Source organism: Saccopteryx bilineata, chromosome 6, assembly GCF_036850765.1.
Source record: "Saccopteryx bilineata isolate mSacBil1 chromosome 6, mSacBil1_pri_phased_curated, whole genome shotgun sequence".
Taxonomy (NCBI): Eukaryota; Metazoa; Chordata; class Mammalia; order Chiroptera; family Emballonuridae; genus Saccopteryx; species Saccopteryx bilineata.
The window spans coordinates 207650300-207673989 of NC_089495.1; the positions used below are offsets into that span (position 1 = coordinate 207650300).

General features: G+C 46.3%; 1 protein-coding gene across 1 annotated transcript; it reads right to left on the reverse strand.

Moving 5' to 3' along the window:
* Nucleotides 1-1167: 1167 nt before the first annotated feature.
* LOC136308220 (zinc finger protein 343-like) lies at nt 1168-18579 on the reverse strand. The gene is made up of 5 exons (XM_066235482.1): nt 18538-18579; nt 17361-17491; nt 17125-17183; nt 7870-7996; nt 1168-4139 (listed from the first exon to the last, which is right to left on the reverse strand). The coding sequence occupies exons 2-5, from the start codon at nt 17401-17403 to the stop codon at nt 2698-2700; spliced, it is 1671 nt and encodes a 556-aa protein (XP_066091579.1). The 5' UTR covers nt 17404-17491; nt 18538-18579; the 3' UTR covers nt 1168-2697.
* Between the last annotated feature and the right edge of the window lie 5111 nt (nt 18580-23690).

Genomic DNA, 23690 nt, shown 5'->3' on the forward strand with positions numbered 1-23690 from the left:
ACAAAAATATAACAGTGGTCTTCCTAGGTTACTGTTGGGCAGATAGAGTATATTATGCTCACTTTGTTAAATATGACGCTGCCCACGAGGGGGCCGTTGCCCAGGTGATATTAATGTGTTGAGAATCCTTGTAGCCTGGGGCTTGGTTTTGGGGTTGAGCCTTTCCCACCCCATTTTGATGTGGGGCAGTACAATCCAATCATGCCTCAGAGAAGTATCTTTGTATTAGAGACTTCCCTACTTTGTATATTGGATTAGAGGTTGTGAAGCTACAGTATAAAGTGGGGGCGGAACGGGAGTTTGCCCTCTTGGTTCCTGAGATTATCATTAGAAGAGAGAGCAGAGGAGAGCAGAGAAAGGCCACGTGGAGGAGGCCAGGAGAAGCAGCCAAGATGGCGGAGTGCTGAGTGAGATGCCAGTTTGTGTAGAGTTTGTATCTGGGATAAGGAAGGAGATGGGGAACTGAGGAGAATAAGGCTGGTGAGCTAGAAACCTTTGATTCTAGGAAACTCGGATAAGTCAGTGGCTTTGTGAGCACTGAATGTGAGTGGCTTTTGGAGCCCAGTGTGTATTTTTACTTGCCCGCCGGGTGCAAGCTAGAATTAAAGACTATGGCCCATCAGTTTTTGGCTCCGCTGTTTCTTTACCGACTGTCCGAATCCAATGAGAACCTGCATGGGCCAGAAGACTGCTGTGATGGTGGTGGCCCTGGCCGTGGCTGCTGGCTTTACAGTTACTTAAATGAAACCTTTGATATCTTTATTCCAATTACAAAAAGTGAAAAAATAAAGACATGTCTATTTAGTACCTACTGACATCGTCACTCTCATACAGAGTGGGGAAGGGTATGAGACTTCTGAGAGCCCCTCCAAGGTGACTCATAACGGTGGTAGTTATTCACAGGAAGAAGAATGTCCTGTTGGAAGCTTGAGAAGAACAGGATAAACTCCACCCACAAACCCTGCCCACATCTGTCTTCTCCGAGTGTCCCCTGTAGCACTGTGAGGTGTAACTGATTGAGAAAGTACCACAAGTCCCTCCCTGGCCACCTAAAGTTTATCCTAATTCACTGTAGTAACGCAGCCCAATCACAACTACCAGCGTCCAGCGTCACCGGGGAATGGGGGGGCACCGTACTCAAGACAGAAACTGATTGCAAGGGGAAGAGGAGCCCTGCTTCTCACAGCTTTTATTGAGCAGAGGACAAAACAACTTTACAATAACAAAGGCAACAGGATTACAGGGGAGGAAGATCTCATAAGAAGAATAAATAATTAAGAGACTTTTTGCTAAGGTGAATAAAGGGCTAGTATGGGTCAGTATATTCCTTTTCTTTTTCTAATTAACAAATACAAAAAAAAAAAGAGGAACTCTAGAACCTCTAGGCTACTTTTCTAAAGTTCCTTCAGGAGCATTTCTGTATCTGCACAAAAGTCACTCACTCACAGAGTGTCCTGGTGTTGCATCCAAAACACATTCACTCAGGGCTGTAAACTAATGTTTCCCAATCAGGTCATACAGGGTTCAAAGTGAGATGGCTGGTTGCCTACAATGCAGCTGTTCTATGATGTATCCTGAGGTGAGCTTTTCCCTAGTCTGTGCCCATTCATCTCACACACATAGAACGTATACGCTGGCATTTGTGAGGGGTGGTTTCTGGCCAGAACTGTGACTATTCTCCTTATACACTTAAGATGTCTCCTGAGAGTGGAGTCCCCGGAGAGATAATGGTGGAGAATTGAGTGGTTTATTGGTGACTGAGGGCTGGACTGGGCAGAGGAAGAAGCTGACCTGCAGTGTGTTCACAGCTGAGATCTCATGGGCACTCCTGACCCAGGATGACCTCTGAACCAAACAGTCAAGAGGTGAGGTTTTTTTCTCCCCATCTCAATCAGTCATGGGCAGGAATCACTCTGTGTGAAGGGGCCATTCCCTGTGGCTGACAGCAGGTCCTACAGAAGAATTCATCACCATGCCGATCAGCAGCAGTTATCAGCAACTGCAGGAGTGTGAGTCCTGATAAGGTGATCTGAACAGAGATCCACAGGATCCCCACTGAAAAATCTCCACATAGCATGAGAACAAGGACTCATGATCACAGGATCCCTGTCCACAATCCCTGAAAACACACGACCCCTCCCTGAGTACACCGTCATGTGCCGGCGTCTGTCATGTGCCATCGTCTTGGTTACTGCCTGTTCTGTGACTGTTCAATTTGTGCTAACACCTCACCAACAGTCCTTGCACACACGCTTCTTCTCTAAGTGCATCCTCCTTGTGCAATGGGAGCTGACTTACGGCTACAGCTACCTGCAAGCTGCATGCATTTGACTCCTCTGGTGAATGTGTCCTTGGTGCCTGATGACAGGCGACACATCTCTGCAAGTTCAATTACTATACACACACACAGGGAGACAGTCGGGTGTCTTTCTGGTGTTAGATGAGGTTTTATTGATTGCTGACGTCTTGAACGTAAACCCTGCATACGCAAGGCTTCCCCCCTCCATCTGTCCTGAGGAGTCTGATGATATTAGACTTGTAGCTAAAGGTTCTCCCACACTCCATGAAAATGTTACGCGTGTCTTTGATTGTGTCCTCTGGTGATTAAGAATTTCTGCTTTCCAGCTAAAGCCTCATCCACAGCAACTGCACTTCTAAGTATTCCCTCCCGAGCAAATCTCTGGTGTCTCCTGAGGGCTACCTTATAACAAAATCCTTGTTCAAACTCCGGGCAAACAAAGGGCTTCTCCCCAAGTGAGTCTTCTGGTGTGCATTGAGAGCTGACTTCTCACGAAATCGTCGTCCACACTTTGGGCACAAAAAGGGCTTCTCCCCTGAATGAGTCATCTGGTGTGTTTTGAGGGTTGACTTTTCACGAAATCCTCGTCCACACTCTGGGCACAAAAAGGGCTTCTCCCCTGAGTGACTCATCTGGTGCTCTCTGAGTTTTGACTTAAAAAAAAATCCTCGTCCACAATCCAGGCACACGAAGGGCTTCTCCCCAGAGTGAGTACTTTGATGTGTCCTAAGGGCTGACCTAGAAACATATCCTCGTCCACACTCCGGGCACATGAAGGGCTTCTCCCCAGAGTGAGTCATCCGGTGTACTTTGAGGGTTGACTTCTGAAAAAATCTTCGTCCACACTCTGGGCACACAAAGGGCTTCTCCCCGGAGTGAGTCATCTGGTGTGCTTTAAGGGTTGACTTCAAACGAAATTCTCGTCCACACTCTGGGCACACAAAGGGTTTCTCCCCCGAGTGAGTTCTCTGGTGTCTCTTAAGGGCTGACCTAGAAAAATATCCTTTTCCACACTCTGGGCACATAAAGGGCTTCTCCCCCGAGTGAGTAATTTGGTGTGTCTTGAGTTCTGACCTAATAACAAATCCTCGTCCACACTGCGGGCACACAAAGGGCTTCTTGCCCGAGTGAGTCCGTTGATGTCTCCTGAGGCCTGACTTAGAACCATATGCTCTTCCACACTTGAGACACACAAAGGGCTTCATCCCTGAGTCACTGCACTGGTGTATCGTGACATTTGATTTTTCAACAAATCTTTTGCCACATTCATCACACAGGAAAGGCTTCTTTGTGGATGAGTGCACCCCTGGGTGTCTGAGGAGATGTGATGTAAGTGTGAAGCCCCGCCCACACTGGCTGCAAACATGGGGCATCTCCCCTGAGAGGGTCACCTGGTTTGTCATAACGTTTGATTCCAGGCTGCAGTCTGGTTCATATTCGCTACAGCTCACAGCTCCGGATCTTAGGGTTTCTAATTCCTTCCTCCCTTTTTCCATCTGCATGGTGGGTTCCCCTTGGGCTGAGCTGGGCTCTATTTCTAGCACCACATGATCTTCTCTGGCAGGTCCTTGGGGTGGGCTGCGAAATGCACCTGAGGTTTTCTTCTCCTCAGTCTGCACAAACGAAAGTCTCAAGCCATCTTCTCTGCCTTCACCTTCTGTGTTTTCCCTCCAGCAACTCTGAGAAAAAGATGTCCGGTCCTGATGCCACAGGCCTGAATCCCATGGATAGAAGTCACACATGTCTGAGCACATGGGAAGCACCGGCTGGCTGGGCAGTGGCTCCCAGGAGAAGGCCGAAAGGTGAAAAAAGCGGGCGTCCGTTTCTGGCATTGATTCTCCTGGAGAAAGAAAGTTCAGTCAGAGAAGCCCCAACAGGCTGCAGGGATTCCCGCCTGGTCTCAGGAAAACCAGTGCCCTCCTGCCACACCTGTTATTAATCATATGTGTACAATGTCATTTGCTTCCACCAATGATTTCTTTAAGTTCCGTTTCTACACTGTCCCTTTTCTTTGGAACTACAGTGAAACCAGCCCAGAAATATCTTCTACATGTCACTCAGACTGGGCACCTTCCAGGTAAGCAATCTGCCTTGTAAAGACCTTCAATACATCAGCTCTTTCTTTCTAAGTCAACCAAGCCGTGACACTCCATGATTCTCCCACTGATGCCCACTGTACACTTCTGTTGTACTTGGAGGTGACAGTCCCTATGACCTATGTGAAAATCTCCTACATGACTTTAATTTTTAGAAAGAGAAAAGAAAAGACTGAATACATTAAAAAGTTACTTAATCAGGAGGGTTTCCAAACACAGTAAATGGTACAATTACACAGTGGATGAACAGAGTGTTTAAGAAATGAATCTGAACTTCAGGATGCTCATCTGCAAACAAATACTTAGAAGAAATAATTTCTAAGTACTAAATTCTCTATTAAGTACTGTGACTTCCGCCATGGACAAGAAAGACGTGGCCCATGGTTTCAGGATTCTGGAACCTTGAGCCCAGACCAATCTCATCACACTATCATCACACTTCTCAACAGCATTTCCATGGGCCAGTGGAGATTGCTGAGGATTAGTGCCACTTTGAAACACATTTTTTTTGTTTGTTTGTTTTTTTGTTGTTTTTTTTTTGAAGCTGGAAACGGGGAGAGACAGTCAGACAGACTCCCGCATGCGCCGGACCGGGATCCACCCGGCACGCCCACCAGGGGCGACGCTCTGCCCACCAGGGGGCGATGCTCTGCCCCTCCGGGGCGTTGCTCTGCCGTGACCAGAGCCACTGAAGTGCCTGGGGCAGAGGCCAAGGAGCCATCCCCAGCACCCGGGCCATCCTTGCTCCAATGGAGCTCTGGCTGCTGAAGGAGAAGAGAGAGACAGAGAGGAAGGACGGAAGGACGGGGGGGGGGGGGCGGAGAAGCAAATGAGCGCTTCTCCTATGTGCCCTGGCCGGGAATCAAACCCGGGTCTCCCGCACGCCACGCTGACGCTCCACCGCTGAGCCAACCGGCCAGGGCCTGAAACACATTTTTTAAATCCACAGTGAGGTTTCCTAATTGCTGCTTTACCCTTACTTTTTGAAGAATACCAGACCCAGCCTAACCAGGTGCTGCTGCAGTGAACAGAGTGTCGAACTGGGACACGGAGGACCCACATTTGAAACCCCAAGTTTACCAGCTTAAGCGTGCGTTCATCTGGTTTGAGCAAGGCTCACCAGCTGGATTCCAAGGTCACGGGTTTGCACAAGGGGTCACTCTGTCTGCTGTAGTCCCCAGCTCAAGGCATATATCAGGAAGCAATAATGAGACATTAAGGTGCTGCAATAAAGAATTGATGTTTCTTATTTCTCTCCCTTTGGTCTGTCTATTTCTATCTGTACCTCTCTCTGTCTCTGTCACAAAAAAAAGAAAAATAGAATAGCTGACCCAGACAGGGGCAGGTCTTTTGCCAAGATTCCAAAAGAGACAGAGTTGAAAAATAAGCAATACATGACATGAACTTTTGGTCCTGTCCTGTCGCCTCAGTGGTAGACCATCTGCTTACCAGGTAGTGTCCCGGGTTTGATTCTTGGTCAGGACAACAAGAGAAGCAACCATCTGCTTCTCCATGCTCCCCATCTCCGTTCTCTCTCTATCACTCTCTCTTCACTTCTCCCAGCCATGACTCAGTTAGAGAAAGCTAAACTCAGACGCTGAGGATGCCTCCATGGCCTCGCCTCAGGCACTAAAATAGCTCTGTTGCCAAGCAACAAAGCAATGGCCCCAGGTGAGCACAGCTTCCTGAAGGAGAGACCTTGTGGGTGGATCCCTCTCGGGACCCATGCTGGAGTGTTTCTGTTTGACTCTGTGGATCTAACTTTAAAAAAACTTTAAAATTTTTATGTTTTACATTTTGATTGCATTCGAAATAATTTTTATTTTATTTTTTATAGTCAGAGAGAGGGATATAGATAGGGACAGACAGAGAGAAACAGAGAGAGATGAGAAGCATCAATCATTAGTTTTTCGTTGAGACACCTTAGTTGTTCATTGATTTCTCATATGTGCCTTGACTGTGGGCCTTCAGCAGACTGAGTAACCCCTTCTTCAAGCCAGTGACCTTGGGTCCAAGCTGGTGAGCTTTTGCTCAAACCAGATGAGCCGGTGCTCAAGCTGGTGACCTCTGGGTCTCGAACCTGGGTCCTCTGCATCCCAGTCCGACGCTCTATCCACTGCGCCACCGCTAGGTCAGGCTGAAATAATATTTTGATAGACTGGATGACATAAGGTTTGTTAATCTCATCCAGTTATATCTACTTTATTTAAAAATGTAGTTACTACAAAATTTAAAATTATCGGCCTGACCTGTGGTGGCGCAGTGGATAAAGCGTCGACCTGGAAATGCTGAGGTCGCTGGTTCGAAACCCTGGGCTTGCCTGGTCAAGGCACATATGGGAGTTGATGCTTCCAGCTCCTCCCCCCTGTCTCTTTCTCTTCTCTCTCTCTCTCTCTGTCTGCCTGTCTCTCTCTCTCCCTCTCTCTCTCCTCTCTAAAATGAATAAATTAAAAAAAAAAATAAATAAAATAAAATAAAATTATCCCTATGGCTCACATTATATTTGCACAGAAGAGCACTGATCTAGAACAAGGGGTGGGAACAACAGAGCTTGTGACCTATTTAATCATGCTCTCTGTTTTTTGGAATGTCCATAAGATCAGTATGGTTTTTACATTGTAAAAAGAGAAAAACAAACCAAAAAATAATAGTTCATGTCAAATAAAAACGATATAAAATTGAAATTTTGGTTTAAAGACAAAAAGTTTTAGAGGGACACAATGATAGTCATTCATCTACATACCGTCCTGGCTACTTCAGCATGACAGGGAGAGAGTTCAGAGCGGTTAGAGATTGCATCACCCACAAAACACCTAAATTACCTATCCCCTGGCCCTTTATAGAAAAAGTGGCCAATGGCTGATTCAGGGTAATGTTGCAATTGAAAGTATTTATCTACCTAGGATTAAAGAATCAACGTATTTTTCTAAATAAAAGAGAAAAATCTAGCTCATGACATGCAAACCTCCGACGGTTACAGAAGGTGTTTCTCACTAGTCTGCCACATGCAGAGGGCACTTCCAGTCCCATCGGCCTCCTTACAATTCCCTACACTGCAGGGACATCCCTTCCTTAATGCCTTAGCGCCAACACGTCTCTACCTGAAATGCGCTTGCCTTAGACACACAGAGCCTAACTCCATCGCCACATTACGTCTTTGGTCAAATGTTACCTACTCATTAATTTTAAATTCAGCCCACCATCCTATCACACTACGTACTCCTTTGTCCTCCTTCATTTAATCATTATTTTTTACTAGAAAGTGCTTAGTATCACCTACCGTACCATCCTATGCCTGCACATGAAGATTCTTCTTTCTTATCTATCTCAACACATTGGGAAAAGTAAGCTCACATGGGCAGGGGCTGCTATTCCCTCACTTCTGTGTGGCTCTAAGTGTCTAGAATATCTTCTGGCCCACGGTAGGTGGTCCATCCCGCTACCGCAGTAAGGAAGGACAGAACACAGCCTCACCCAGCGAGAGCAGGTTCCTGTAGTTCTCCAGCATCACTTCCTTGTACAGGCTCCTCTGCGCAGGGCTCAGCATCATCCATTCTGCCTTGGTGAAGACCACGGCCACATCCCTGAACGTGATCGGTACCTATTAACAAGCAATCCGTTAATGAACAGCAAGTCTCCATCAATTTTCCAAGCACGATGCATAAATTTCATGACACTGGGGGGTCTGGATCTACAAAAGTTGGTCCAGTTCTTTCCCTAGTACACAGTTCTATGTACCAAATTCTTCTAGGCACAACTATGGCTTTATATTAAAATCAAAGGAGGTCTGACCTGTGGTGGCACAGTGGATAAAGCATTGACCTGGAAATGCTTAGGTCGCCGGTTCGAAACCCTGGGCTTGCCTGGTCAAGGCACATATGGGAGTTGATGCTTCCTGCTCCTCCCCCCCTTCTCTCTCTCTCTTCTCTCTCTCTCTCTCTCTCCTTTCTAAAATGAATAAATAAAAAATAAAATAAAATAAAATAAAATGGTGCAGAGATGACGCATGCACCCATTGCTGGGCCCTAGACATTTATGATTTCCTTGGAGAAGTGATATGTAAATCAATTTGAAACTTGGCCTGACCAGGCAGGCTCACACTGGATAGAGCATCAAACTTGGACACAGTGTACACAGGTTTGAATCCACAATATCACCATCTTGTGTGCGGGCTCGTCCAGCTGGAACGTGGACTCAAGAGCATGAGTGTGGGGGTCACTGGCTTGAGTGTGGGTTCATAGATATGACCCCACGGTCGCTGGCTTCTGTCTAAGGTCGCTGGCTTGAGCCAGGGGTCACTCCCTGTGCTGTAGCTCCCATCTCAAAGACAAGTGTGAAAGCAATGATTGAACAGTAAGGTGCTGCAATGAAGAATTCATGCTCTTCATCTCTCTCCCTTCCTCTGTCTCTTTTGGTCCCTCTTTAACGCTATCTCTGTGTCCAAAAAAAAAAAAAATTGAAACCTGAAAAAGTGTTTTTTCACAAAGGTGACCTTGAGGATGCACTATGGAGGAATTTTGAGACAGAAGAGTTACAGATGGGCAGAAAAGTTTTATTTTAAAAGGGTCTTGGTGTCCACAGTGTATAGTCCAACACAGATTCACAGCCAGTGAAGGAAGGGTGAATGTTCAGTCCAGGGAGAGTGTAACTCAGTAGAGAACTGAAAAGCTGTTTTCATTTTACATAACAGGAAAATTTGTTTAGACTTCCTCGCAGTCTCATATTCTTTTGTTCTTTCTTTCTTTCACACCTTATATCTCTCCCCTTCATTATACTTTCGTTGTTAAAAACTAGAGATTTAGCCTGACCTGTGGTGGCGCAGTGGATAAAGCCTCAACCTGGAAATGCCGAGGTCGCCGGTTCGAAACCCTGGGCTTGCCTGGTCAAGGCACATACAGGAGTTGATGCTTCCAGCTCCTCCCCCCTTCTCTCTCTCTGTCTCTCCTCTCTCTCTCTCTCTCTCTCTGTGTCTCTCCCTCTCCTCTCTAAAATGAATAAATAAAAAAATAAACAAAACAAACAAACAAAAAACTAGAGATTTAAGGTAAAACATTGTAGCAACCCTGGAGACCAACCCAACTCACTCCTCAGGCCGTGGCTCTTGTCACTTGTTCATGTTTTCTGACTCGTCTTAGCGAGTTCAATAAAGACTACTGCCCCAGAATATGTGGCTCATCAACAGGAGGAGGCCTGGACATGCACCATCACGCTGACCCTCCACATCCTCAAATGACAGTCCTTATAGCAGGGCTCCCTGACCGTTCTGCCTGATCTACTTATGTCACCTGAGGTACAATGAAGGAGAACCATCAACACAAGGACTACTTACACAGCCTCACCAGACAACACAACAGCAGCCCGAATCTTACATGAAAAGCTAGTTAAAACAATAGATAAGAAAAAAAGAAATTTTAAGTATGCAAAAATCTCACCAAACCCTGGAAGAACACAGAACCAGACCAGGAAGCTTCAGCCAGGGCTGCAAAATGGGCCTCCCACTGGGCGCACTGAGGAGGAAGCGTCCTCTAGTGATTTTCAACCTTTGTTTCTCACGCACTCATAAACTAATTACTAAAGAAAAAGGGGCCCTGACCTCTTCTTCTTTAGTAACTAATTTATTTGTGCCGTGAGATGAAAATGGTTGTATTTAGTCAGAGGCACTGACCTTAGTAATTAGTGTGTGTTTGTGCCATGAAAAAAAAAGGTTGAAAGCAGTGGTCCCCAACTCCCAGGCCGCGGACCGATACCGGTCCGTGGGCCATTTGGTACCGGTCTGCAGAGAAAGAATAAATAACTTACATTATTTTCGTTTTATTTATATTTAAGTCTGAACGATGTTTTATTTTTTAAAAATGACCAGATTTCCTCTGTTACATCCATCTAAGACTCACTCTTGACGCTTGTCTCGTAAGTTCGACAATTATATTTAAAAATACCACAGTTTTTATGCCGGTCGCATAATTTTATTTTGTGCATTTTTATCTGTCCCACTCTAAAGACCGGTCCGTGAAAATATTTTCTGACATTAAACCGGTCCGTGGCCCCAAAAAATTTGGGGACCACTACTCTAGAGAGAACGGCCCATTCAGGAGTGTCTGAGACCCTACCCATTCTTATGGAAAGAGTTTGTCTAGAAGCTATTTCATGAGGACCCTTCCTACATAGTCTATAAAAAAAAAATGGTCTCCCATTCAGAATAATTAACTAGGCCTGCAACCAAGTGATTAAGAACATCCTTCCTCGTTTACAGGAAACAACAGCAGGACCTCTCTACCTAGAGTCAAAACCTCAGTCATTGTTGCAAAAATTATTTTTTTTTGTGTGAACTATTCTGTTCATGTTGAGTTCAAATTCACATATTTTTTAAATACTGTTCCTCCACACTATGCTCTGCTTCTCTACTGATTCAAGAATTTTAATAGTAAAAAAGTAAAATGGTGTCTGCTATAAAAGACAGTATCTTTAGCTAGTGTGATCTGAAATGAAATTAAATATTACATTTAAAATTTTTAATATTCTCAGTTTTTCAAAAATATCCCTTATATTTGGCACTTTGCAGGGCTCTACTATTCTTGGGTACATTTTGATGGATACATGAATTTACCAAAACTTCCAAACTGCCCTTTTGCTGTTCTGCTTGGCTATCTGACCCCACCCTTACTGGACTATCACCCCTGAAACAGAAAAGTTCTAGGAAGCTGGTCAGCCACCCCGAGGAGAAGCGTTCCAGTAAGCCTATCGATATCGTAAAACTGCAGAAGGGAGCACACCAGAACTGCTGACGCAACACACACTTGCTCAAAGCTCTCCCCACCTTAATAAATGTTTGCCTCAGAGTCTGTTTGGGTGCACTTCTCCTGGAGAAGTGCCCCAGCAGGTCTTTCTCCTCTAATAAAGCCTGCACACCTGGTGTTCGAGTGCCGTCTCATTCTTACATCTGGTGCCGAAACCCGGGACAGGGTACTAACTGCCTGGATGATCCCTCTTTGCCGTCCAAACTTACAACCAGGGAAGAAATGGGCAGCGGCAGCTCGTCCTGGGCTTACTCTCTGATTCTGTTTGGACGTGTAATTGTAGGTCGATTGGCCGGCAGTCTAACCCTGTCCTGAACCCCTGCTGGACCGGAAAGATAAGGAGTTTCTTCCTTCCCCTTCCCCTTCCCCGGATGGCCTCTAAATTTCTCTCTAAAAACACCCCTTTCTGGTTGGACAGTTTTCTCTGACACGCCTCACGTTTTGAGGGGTTTGACTTTCAGTCTCAGTGGACTGCACGGAAGACTAGGTGCCTAGCCAAACCTCTCCACTCTCTCGGACTTCTCGTCCTCGGAGCTCCCTGACAGGTGGTGACGACCTCTATCAGGGACGACTCCCCCATATGGAGATTCTCTCCTCTTAGGACAGTGACAAAAGGCGGGGACGCCCCCTCTTGCTCACCTGTCTCCACTATGGGCTCTTCAGAGTCTAAGCCTTCCGACCAGACCCCTCTAGAATGTCTCATAAAAAACCTCACCAAACTCGGTCTCTCAGACCTCAAACCGAAGAAATTGATCTTCTTCTGTAACACGGCATGGCCTCAGTACAGACTAGACAATGACTCCCAGTGGCCTGAAAACGGGACATTCGATTACAATATCCTAAGAGAGCCTGACAAGGCAGTGGCGCAGTGGATAGAGCGTCGGACCGGGATGCAGAAGACTGGGGTTCAAGACCCCGAGGTGGCCAGCTTGAGTACGGGCTCATCTGGTTTGAGGCAAAGCCCACCAGCTTGAACCCAAGGTCACTGGCTCCAGCAAGGGGGTTACTCGGTCTGCTGAAGGCCCTCAGTCAAGGCACATATGAGAAAGCAATCAATGAACAACTAAGGTGTTGCAACGCGCAATGAAAAACTAATAATTGATGCTTCTCACCTCTTTCCGTTCCTGTCTGTCTGTCCCTGTCTATCCCTCTCTCTGACTCACTCTCTGTCTCTGTAATAAATAAATAAATAAAAATTAAAAAAAAAATCCTAAGAGATCTTGACAATTTCTGCCACCAGACGGGGAGGGCATCAGAAATTCCTTAGGTGCGGGCTTTCTTCTCCCTTCTCTCCTGTCCTTAATTTCTGTACCTTCTGTTCTACACGCAGGCCGGTTTTGGCCAAAGAAACCTCACCTAAAACCTCTGCTCCTAATCTTTCCTTCTCTGCAGACTCCCAACTCTCTCCCTCCTGCCTGACCCCCGGGGCACCCCTCTCTCGGGACCCCTCTCTAGTCCCTCAGCAAATCTTTTTTGCTGGAGTCTCTTCCCTCCAGAAAGCCCCCTCCCTTCACTAAACTCTGTTTTCTCATTCACCAGTCTCTTTCTCCTCCCCTGCTGGCCGGGGCCTCTCCCTTCTCCACTGTGTTCTTCGTCCCCTCCCCCCTCCTTAGAAGCTGTGGCTCTGGCTGCGGTGCCTGTCTCATCTCTGACCTCTCTTCCCTCCTTACAAACTGCAGTTCTGACTGTCTCCTCTCCGACCCCTCCTCCTTCCTTACAAACTGTGACTGTGCCTCTTTCCTCCTCGCCCCCTCCCCTCTCCTCAAAGTTCTAAATCTTTTTTGACTCTTCTGATCATGTGGCACCACACCAATACTTTAACCTCCTCCTCTTCCTCCTGCAGATTCTGACCCTCCTTCTTTTTCATCCAGATGGTCACACTGTCCACCCGTGTCCTTTCTCTCTTCCTCTCCTCTATGCTGGCAACTCCTTGCCATCTCGAAAAGCTTTAAAAAACCCAAAATCGTCTATTGAACTGTGTGAGTGAATAATCCCTCTTGTCTCTTTGTTTGTCAGAAAATATCTCTAGTATAATTTGAATTGAAACAAGTAAAGCGCGCTCAGTTAAATTCCTTAATTCATAACTTTTATGTAAAGTCTTTGTTTAATGTGTAACTGTGTCTGTTTCTAAGGCCTTAAACCAATAATTACTCACCTCTTAAACCAGGTTTACTCATCCCCACGGACTCTCCCTGCAATACCCCCATCCTTCCTGTTCGAAAACCTTCAGAAGTTTATCACCTGTACAAGCCTTACACCTAATCAATGAGGCAGTAATTCCCCTCCACCCAGTGGTCTCTAATCTCTACAAGTTACTGTCACACATTTTTTCAAACACCACTCATTCACAATCCTAGACCTCAAGAATGCCTTCTTTACCATTCCTCTTCACCCTGACTCTTACTTTCTGTTTATCTTTATTTAAATTGATCTGGACACTAATGCAGCCCAGCGACTTACACGGACTATTTTACCCCAGGGGATCAGAAACAGCCCACACCTGTTTGGGCAGGCACTAGCTCAGGATTTAACAGCATGCAGTCTTAAAACTAGTACTCTCATAATATGTAGATAACCTACTCCTCTGCAGCCCCTTCCTGCCTGCCTCAAGAAGACACACCACCACCATTCTTCCTCACTATGAAGGGATATTGTGTCTTCTCTGCTAATGCTCAACTTCATTCTCAGTCCGCAGTCTATCTGGGCATCGCCTTAACCCCCACCACCTGAAGTCTCACCCTAGATCTAACTCAGACCCTCTGCAGTCTCCAACCACCTACCACTGCAAATCAAATCTTTTCTTTCTTCGGTCTAACAGGCTTCTTTAAACAGTGAATTCCCAATTTTGCTCTCTTAGTCAAGCCCCTCAGTGAGATCTTCTGAGCATGGCTTTTAAGGTCTATAATGGCCAAGGAAGTAACAGAAAAGGTAAATAAGGCCCAAAAGAGGTCAGGAAATACCAGCTTTTGGCATACGCTCTTAAAGACTCCAGTGCCCTAAAGGACTTCATAGGAGTCTATCAGGGCCCTGCTCCAGAGTGGAAAGAAAGGTCATTGAACTGAAGCCTGCCAGGCTTCCCAGTCACACCAGTTGACACACCTGTACTGTGGAAAGAGGGACATGAGAAGGTAAGCTGCCCCTTTGCTCCATTGAGGGAGGGTTCAGTCTCTTCTAGCCCTGCTCCAGCTACCTATGACCTGACCTTGCCCAGCGTGCTGGGAATTGCCACTGAAGGCCCAAGGACATCATTCACGAGCATAAGGTATTTCTTCCAAATAACAGATAAACTGATATCATTTCTTGTAAACACAGGGCCATCTACTATGCCTCGCTTGAATATTTAAGTTTTATTTATCCCTCAAGGATCTCTACTGTGGGTATTGACAGTCTGATTTTGTTGCTTTATTTAATGTATAGTATCTCCTTTATTCCTCTTATCTCAATGCCCCATGCCTATTGTAGGCTGGGACCTGCTGCTAATTCCAGCTAGCAGCAGTGTTACTAGGACTTAAACTCTAGCTGCAAATATAGAAATATAATCACCCTTTCCCTAAGTACTTACAGAATTTATAGGTTACTCAGCAAACTGTTCAAAGACTGTCCAAGAGGCACTTCCAGCATTACATCACCCAAGGACTGACTTTCACGTGGACAGGTCCACACACCGTGATCCTGACAACTCCCACTGCTGCTAAAATAGAAAAATGGCATGCCTTACTCGAACCACAAACCTGAAGCTGGTTGGTCTATGTATGGCAAATATATGGAAAAAAGTAAGGGCTCTTTTAGTCAGGCTTTGAGAAAAGAAAAACTAGGATAAAAAGAAAGTCAACTTAATTGTCACTAAAGGTTAAAAAATTTTAAATCAAGAGTTCTGAGTAGAAAGGAATTGTATGGTTTTGATAATAGAAGGTATAAGGTATGGAAATACTTTTGAAAGAAAAAGGAAAAGCAAGTTGTTATGAAGGCCAGTTATTTCTGGATAAGAAAGTGCATGAAAGTTGAAGGTTTATGTAAGTTGTAGAAGATTTGTGCAGGTTGTAGGAGATTTGTACCGAGAAAAAAGAATTTGTACAGTCAGAAAACTGGTTTTCAAAGAATGTTTAATCAGTCACCCTAGCTAACAATCCTCTACTCTCCCCACTTATTGGGATGACTCTTTCCTCTACCCTGACCATCTGGAGCTCAGAAACAGAGAAACAAAACCGACCCCTTGTTCTTCCATTCTCTATTCACCTCTCAACCTGCCTCACCCAATCAAAGGCTTTCTACTTGTGTGGGACCAACAACTATATGTGTCTCCTTACTAATTGTACAGAAATCTGTACCCTAATCTGTCTCACCCTAAATATCAACCTAATCCCACCCCATGAGCCTCTTTCAATTCCTAGTACACTACCCGTCAATCTAAGAACCAAACGAACTGTACAAGTAATCCCTCTTCTTATTACTTTAAAAATCTCTACAGAAATAGGTCTAGGGGCAGGGGGACCAGCCACTACCCTGTCTTATTCTTTCTCTCTCTCTCTCTGAAGCACAGCAAATTCGTAAACATGGTATCAGTGGTTTCACACAAAATGGGTGTCTTGACTATTGCCTTTCATTAGTCCACTCACTCTCCTATTTATTTTTCTAACTTTTAGACCCTGCCTTTTACATTTGTTCACAAGTTCCTTACAGAACTGCATGCAGACCTTCACCAATCAGAAAATTGGAAGAATCTACCTAACCTATACACCAACCCTGAAACCTGCCCTCGCGAAACAGAAAAATCTGAAACCCTATATCAGCAAACCTCCTAAATCCTATCTTTCAAACCCTACAGGTCCCCTAACCCTAAAGCTCTCCCGTATCCCTGAAGAACTAGGAGAATGAATAGCATTCACCTCTTAATGCTTCTCAGTCTTTTTACCCTTCACATAGTAAGGGGACAAGACCGCTAGGTCTTCTTGGCTGAAGAAGAGCCTACAAAAGGACATGAAACATTTCTTTTAGCTCAAACTAACTGCTCTCTCCAGGGCTGCCAGGAAAGAATATCTCTAACTTTACCATGGAGGAACTTTCACTCCCGCTATACAACCTTCCTTTTCTCTGCATTCCTAATCTCCAAATACTTGCCTCTTTTTTTTAAATCAAATTCCTACAGGCCCGGATGAGAGTAATCTCCAGCATTGCCTACAATCAAATGCTTTTGCAACCCCTACTCCCACTGCCCCGGGGAGAGGTCCACGAAGGAGGTCCCGATTGGGATAACAGCAGGAAGTAGCTCCAGAAGATAGCCGGCCGAGACAAACCTCCTTCCTGGACCTCATACCCCCTTATTTTTCTTTCTTTCGTTTCTTCCCCTCACCTCTTTTTCTTTTGTCATACCACAGAGTTGAGAAATGATGGATACATGAATTTACCAAAACTTCCAAACTGCCCTTTGCTGTTCTGCTTGGCTATCTGACCCCACCCTTACTGGACTATCGCCCCTGAAACAGAAAAGTTCTAGGAAGTGGGTCAGCCACCCCGAGGAGAAGCGTTCCAGTAAGCCGATATCGTAAAACTACAGAAGGGAGCACACCAGAATTGCTGACGCAACACACACTTGCTCAAAGCTCTCCCTTAACCCTATAAAAAATTTGCCTCAGAGTCTGTTTTGGTGCACTTCTCCCAAAGGAGTGCCCCAGCAGGTCTTTCTCCTCTAATAAAGCCTGCACACCTTGTGTTCAAGTACCGTCTCATTCTTACAGATTTTCCAACAAGAAAAATAAAACACACAAATGCAGGAGTCATTCTAAATTTACCTGGTGTCTGAAAGAGGAATAAAAGTCTAATGTTGATTGCTTTTTCCCTTTCCCAAGAAAAGAGAATATCCAGTTTGCCTATTCTCTGGAAAATGAGCCAGCATTTATTTCATAATAAAAAATGAAAATATGTAACCCCAACTCACCAGTGTTTCGGGCTTTCCCTCCTTTTCTTGGAGCGAGTCAGTGCAGTTGGAAGGCAGACCTAGTGGAAGAACAAAGCTCTGAGGGTGCAGGCCTCCCAGAATGCCCCGGGGAGCAGCTCCTCGGAGCCCAGGACAGAGGGAGCAGTCCCTTTACTCAGCTGGGGTCACTACAGTGCTCTCAGCTAAGCCCAGAGCCTTACTCCTCCTCCTCACCTCTCCAGACTCTCAACTCTCACCTTTAGCCTCATGATTTAGGATCAGATCCTTCATGGTCTCCATGTCTTCTTTGCTCGGTCCTGCTCTCCCAGGGCTGAAGGATCAGCCAACGTCACAGCCCAGGGGTCGGACATCTGTTTGCCCTGAAATTCAATTTCTGCTTATGCCACAGGTCACTTCTCCTTATCGTCCTTGTGAAAGCCCCCGTGTTTCCACGAAGTCAGCACCTGCGGGTGGAGCAGCAACGTGGCGTGTCCACACTCCTTACTGTACAAATCAGGCACTGCAGGTCCTGAGAGCTCCCACCCCAACCGCATTCCCACTCACTCACCGACTTGGGACATACTCGCACCACACAAACAAGCCAAAAAAAACCCCAGAACTCTATACACAATTAGTGCGGTGTTCCCACAACCATTCTCACACGATGACCCAAGTAGGTGTCCCCTTGCCAAAAGCAAGGGGGTTATATGGTCGGCTCTGCACCCCGGCCCACTACAGGGAATGCCTATTTAGCTCTGGCTGAACTCGTGAGCCCAGACCCCAAATAAACCTTGGGGATGCACGACTGCAGCCACTTTCCTATGTCCATTGTTTGGCCCAGAACCATCCCAACTCGTCCAAAAATTATATGAGCCTGACCCGACTGTGGCACACTGGATAGGGCGTCGGACTGGGACGCGGAGGACCCAGATTCGAAACTAGGAGGTCATCAGCTTGAGCGTGGGCTCATCTGGTTTGAGCAAAGCTCACCAGCTTGGACCCAAGGTCGCTGGCTAGACAAAGGGGTCACTCCCTCTGCTTTAGCCCCAGGTCAAGGCACATATGAGAAAACAATCAATGAACAACTAAGGTCCTACAGAAGAAATTGATGGTTCTTCTCATCTCCCTTCCTGTGCGTCTGTCCCTGTCTATCCGTCTCTCTGTCTGAGTCACACAAAATAATTAAATGTAAATTTAATTTAGCTTGCTCCAGCGGGAGACGGAAGCACCTTGGTAGGACCCGCAACTCACCTCTTTCCAGCAAGCCAAATCTCATTCCATTTCCTTGCCACTAAAAACACGTCTGGGGCCCCGTCCCGGCTCCAAAAATGAAACCTCCCGCACTTCCCGTTCCATCTACTGCACACCAGCCTCACTCATCCCGGGTCAAAATCACCAACTCCTACCAGGGCTCCTAACTCTCTGATTACTCACCGCCCCTCTGATTCCTCCTTCAAGCACCTTACGGGATCCAGGCAGCCACGTGTAATGGAACAGGCAGCAGAGGTCACGTGATTTCCCGGGTTATCTGAGCAAGAACTACGATTCCCAGAATTTCTAGAGGTTTTCCCTGCTATCGACCGAAACACAGCGAGCTCTAAACTACGACTTTAATATATCTTCCCATTGTCTTGTATAATGAGAGTCGACCCGTTTTTTACACTTTTTATTTACTGATTTTAGAGAGAGTGGAAAGCAGAGAGACAGAGAGTGAGAAACAGAGAAAGATACAAACATGGATTTGTCGTCTCACGTATTTATGCATTCATTGGTTCATTTTTGTTTGTACTCTGAGGATAAAAACTGCAATCTTAGCATATTGCACGGTGCTCTAACAAACTGAACGAACCGGCCAGCTCTAACCATCTCTTCTCTTAAGATGCACAATATAAAATAGATACTGATTCCAGAAAGCAGTATGTTCCCATGGTTTCAATCGGAAAAACTATAATTCCCAGGCGCCACCGCGGCAACATCTCCTGAGGTTTCCGGTCGGAGGGCGGGGTAGTCTAATCGAGAAGATATTTCCGGTTTCCGAGTCCAGCTGCTCCAGCGAACGGACCGCCTGGGGTTCGGTGCTTTGGCGGTTTACCTTCCCATAACCCAGCTGAACTCACTGTGTTTAAGGCGGGTTACACGCGTGAGTGACATCTAAGTGTGGCTCCGTGCTACTGATCCGCACCTGTGGGCAGCCCCGCATCACTAGCAGGAAAACCACAGGAGGCAAAGCTGTCATCCCACTGTGGATGCTGTGGAATCGATTTCCTCTCTCCAAGTCAGCTGGTGGCGGAGAAATGCAGAACGGCTTAACAACAGAGTACAGCACACGATGTAAAAACTGAAATAGGACGTGGGGTTTAGGTTTAATCTCTTTAACCCTGCCAGTAACTCTGTTCCACGGCTTGTGGCAGATGACCAACCGCAAAGGATTGTCTGACGTCACAAGCCGAGAAGTCCTGGCAAATTTCCATAAAAGACAATCCTTTGGAACCAATTAAATGATGCCCACGACCCTTTTCACTCCTCCTTCCCCAAACCCTTAAAACCCCGTCCCAGGCTGTGCCTGGTGCGCTACTCCCCTTGCGAGTCAGCCGGGCAGTGTTTCTTTCTTCCTTTCCGTAAAGCCTGTATGTAACACTGGTCTTTTCGGACTTCCATGGATTCTAACAGTGGGGGATGCCAGGTTCTCCTAAATTATAAAGAGGCTCCTCTCTCCTTGTCCTCCTTCCACGTGATGGAGCTGCATGAAGTGTTTCCTGAGATGGACAGGGAAGCTCTAAGGTTTCTAAACTCAGAGGTGACTGGACCTGGCCCTTGCTGACCCCCTCAGTCCTCATCTCTGGATTCCCTTTTACTCCAGTAGACAGTTCCACCCTTCTAGACCTCAAATTTCCTTCTCTAAACTCCTGCCGGCTTCTCTCTCCACCTTTCCCCCATGTTTGTTTACTAGACTCACCCTCCCTGAGCTGTAGGCTCAGATTTCCTCCAGGAAGTGTCCTCTGGGCCCATTGTCTGATATGAATTTGCTTGATCGTTGCAGGAAAGCCAAAGCACCCAATGACCTTCTGTCCCCGTCCTGAGGAAGTGAAGGTCGAGAATAAGCATTCCTGACTGAAAGCAGTCACGTCCAGGGAAGGCCCAAGGACCTGGGTGCTTGGCCCAGCTGGAGCTTTCTGCAGGTCTGGAATCAGACAACGATGGTGCTGTTATGTCTCAGATTGGACAACAGAAATCTAATCAGTTTTGCAAAACTAAGTAATAAAATAGTATACTGTATTTTGCATGTCAGTTTCCTATGACATATTTCTGCTTAATAAATTGGATAGCTGAGCTCTCCAAGGCACCTCAATCCTGGAGAGATTGGGTCCTCCACTTGCAGTATTTTTGCTGCCTCATTCATTAGTAGGTCCTTGTTGGGCAGATAAAATGTATTATGCTCACTTTGTTAAAGACTAGGCCGTTGCCCAGGTGATATTAATGTGTGTTGAGAATCCTTGTAGCCTGGGGCTTGGTTTTGGGATTAAGCCTTTCCCACCCTTTTTTTTTTTTTTTTTTTTTTTTTTCATTTTTCTGAAGCTGGAAACAGGGAGAGACAGTCAGACAGACTCCCGCATGCGCCCGACCGGGATCCACCCGGCACGCCCACCAGGGGCGACGCTCTGCCCACCAGGGGGCGATGCTCTGCCCATCCTGGGCGTCGCCATGTTGCGACCAGAGCCACTCTAGCGCCTGAGGCAGAGGCCACAGAGCCATCCCCAGCGCCCGGGCCATCTTTGCTCCAATGGAGCCTTGGCTGCGGGAGGGGAAGAGAGAGACAGAGAGGAAAGCGCGGCGGAGGGGTGGAGAAGCAAATGGGCGCTTCTCCTGTGTGCCCTGGCCGGGAATCGAACCCGGGTCCTCCGCACGCTAGGCCGACGCTCTACCGCTGAGCCAACCGGCCAGGGCCTTTCCCACCCTTTTTTGATGTGGGGTGGTACAATCCAATCATGCTTCAGAGAAGTGACTTTGTATTAGGGACTTCCCTACTTTGTATATTGGATTAGAGGTTGTGAAGCTACAATATAAAGTGGGGGCAGAATGGGATTTTGCGCTCTTGGTTCCTGGGGTGATTAGCATGAGAGAGCAGAGAGAGTAGAGCCAGCAGTGGGAGGAGGCCACGTGGAGAAGGCCAGGAAAGGCAGCCAAGATGGCGGAGTGCTGAGTGAGATGCCAGTTTGTACAGAGTTTGTATCTGGGATAAGGAAGGAGATGGGGAACTGAGGAGAATAAGGCTGGTGAGCTAGAAACCTTTGATTCTAGGAAACTCGGATAAGTCAGTGGCTTTGTGAGCACTGAATGTGAGTGGCTTTTGGAGCCCAGTGTGTGTTTTTACTTGCCCGCCGGGTGCAAGCTAGAATTAAAGACTATGGTCCACCAGTTTGTGGCTCCGTTGTTTCTTTACCGACTGTCCGAATCCAATGCGAACCTGCATGGGCCAGGAAGCTGCTGTGCTAGTGGCCCCGGCCCTGGCTCCTGGCTTTACAGTCCTCTTCATGAAACCCTGAACATTAAAAAACACTTAATCACCAGAGAACATTTCCCAGAGCTCTTACCATTCTATTCTGTCCTAGTCTCTTCAGAGCTGTCATGATCTGAAGATCTCTTAAGAGACTGTGATCTTTCTGAGGAATGCACCATCTACTGTGGCACTGCTACCTTCCATGTCCAAAATAAACCCTGAAACATTATTCTCTGAAGAATTAATGATTCAATGGATAGATAGATGGATGATGGATAGATGGATGTATGAAAGATAACTTCATGGAAAAGACTCAAGGACTTTGGCCAATTGCCACCTTCGGTTGGAGGATGTCTGTCTGTTCAGAGTCAGGGCAGAGATGAGGTGGCAAGTTTGTACCAAATGGTGGCTTTAATTGTTCTTCCTACGGAAATAGTTAAACCATCCTAGTTCTTCCCAATACAACATGTCCAACCTCTGTTCCAGCTATTTAATAATGATCATCAAGAAAATCACTCACTGGACTCTGTTCGACTATTACAACTCTTTTGACTGGAACCAGAGTCGCCTGGGCAGCCTGCACCCTGCTAACATGCCCCCGGGTCTTCCTGGGAGACAGCCGTGGGCATTTTGATTAGCTGTGCTCTCCTGAAATCTTTATTCCTGCACTCCCTTTCTGTTACTCCTTTCTCGGTGTTTTTATGTTGAAGACACCAAAATGTGCAGGCAGTATTTCTTGGGAAGTTTCCACCTTTATGCACACCCATGTTTCCTGGGTCTACCAACACCTCTCTCTGCTTCATTTGTCAATCTGCTATCACCTGAATTTATTTCCAGTTTACCTGTAGATTTCACTGAGAGCCTAAGGTTCTCCTTCTGGAAATCATGAATAAATAAATACTCCTGATAGTTGAATACAGAACCTTGTATGTAAATGCATGTGTGCATTTCTCTGTAAGGACATTTAATATTTTTTCCGAGTCTCCATAAAATTTATTATTGTGACAGAAACAGAGAGAGGGACAGATAGGCACAGACAGACAGAAAGGGAGAGATGAGAAGCATCAATTCTTCATTCCCGCAACCCACTTGTTCATCGATTGATTTCCAATAGGTGGAAATGTCATACTGGGCTATTTGGGCTCAAAGGGAGAGGGAGTAGAAAAGGATGTGACCAAAGCGCCAGGTCTTTGGACTAAAAAACCAAACCTGGTGTATGAATCAGCTGTTTTTGGAGAAATTAGTAGGATGATGTGTCTAAGCAGGACTCAGGAATTGGAGAGTTGAGATGACTTGTCATTGAAGCTGTATTTATCCATGTCTGTACCCATAAATACCAAACAGACCCAAAGCAATGATCCATGATGGGAGGAGTGGTCATACCTAAACAATCTGCACTTAGAACATAAAACTCTAAAGAGAGTGTACCAATAAAGTGTCCGTGAAAATCCAAGACTTGAACAGACCGTGAAGAAACAGTGATGTCTTTTTTTTTTTTTAATTATTTTTTATTTATTCATTTTTTTAGAGAGGAGAGACAGAGAAAGAGGGAGAGAGAGAGAGAGAGAGAGAAGGGAGGAGGAGCAGGAAGCATCAACTCCCATATGTGCCTTGACCAGGCAAGCCCAGGGTTTCGAACCGGCGACCTCGGCATTCCAGGTTGATGCTTTATCCACTGCGCCACCACAGGTCAGGCGAAACAGTGATGTCTTAATGGGGATGAAAGGTATTCAGCAGACACTTGCATAGAGACTGAAAGGAAGAAAACACCAGAGATGCCTGACCAGGCGGTGGCGCAGTGGATAGAGCGTTGGACTGGGATGCAGAAGACCCAGGTTCGAGACCCCGAGGTCACCAGCTTGAGCTCAGGCTCATCTGGTTTGAGCAAAAAGCCCACCAGCATGAACCCAAGGTCGCTGGCCCCAGCAAGGGGTTACTCGGTCTGCTGAAGGCCCGCGCTCAAGGCACATATGAGAAAGCAATCAATGAACAACTAAGGTGTTGCAATGCGCAATGAAAAAACTAATGATTGATGCTTCTCATCTCTCTCCGTTCCTGTCTGTCTGTCCCTGTCTATCCCTCTCTCTGA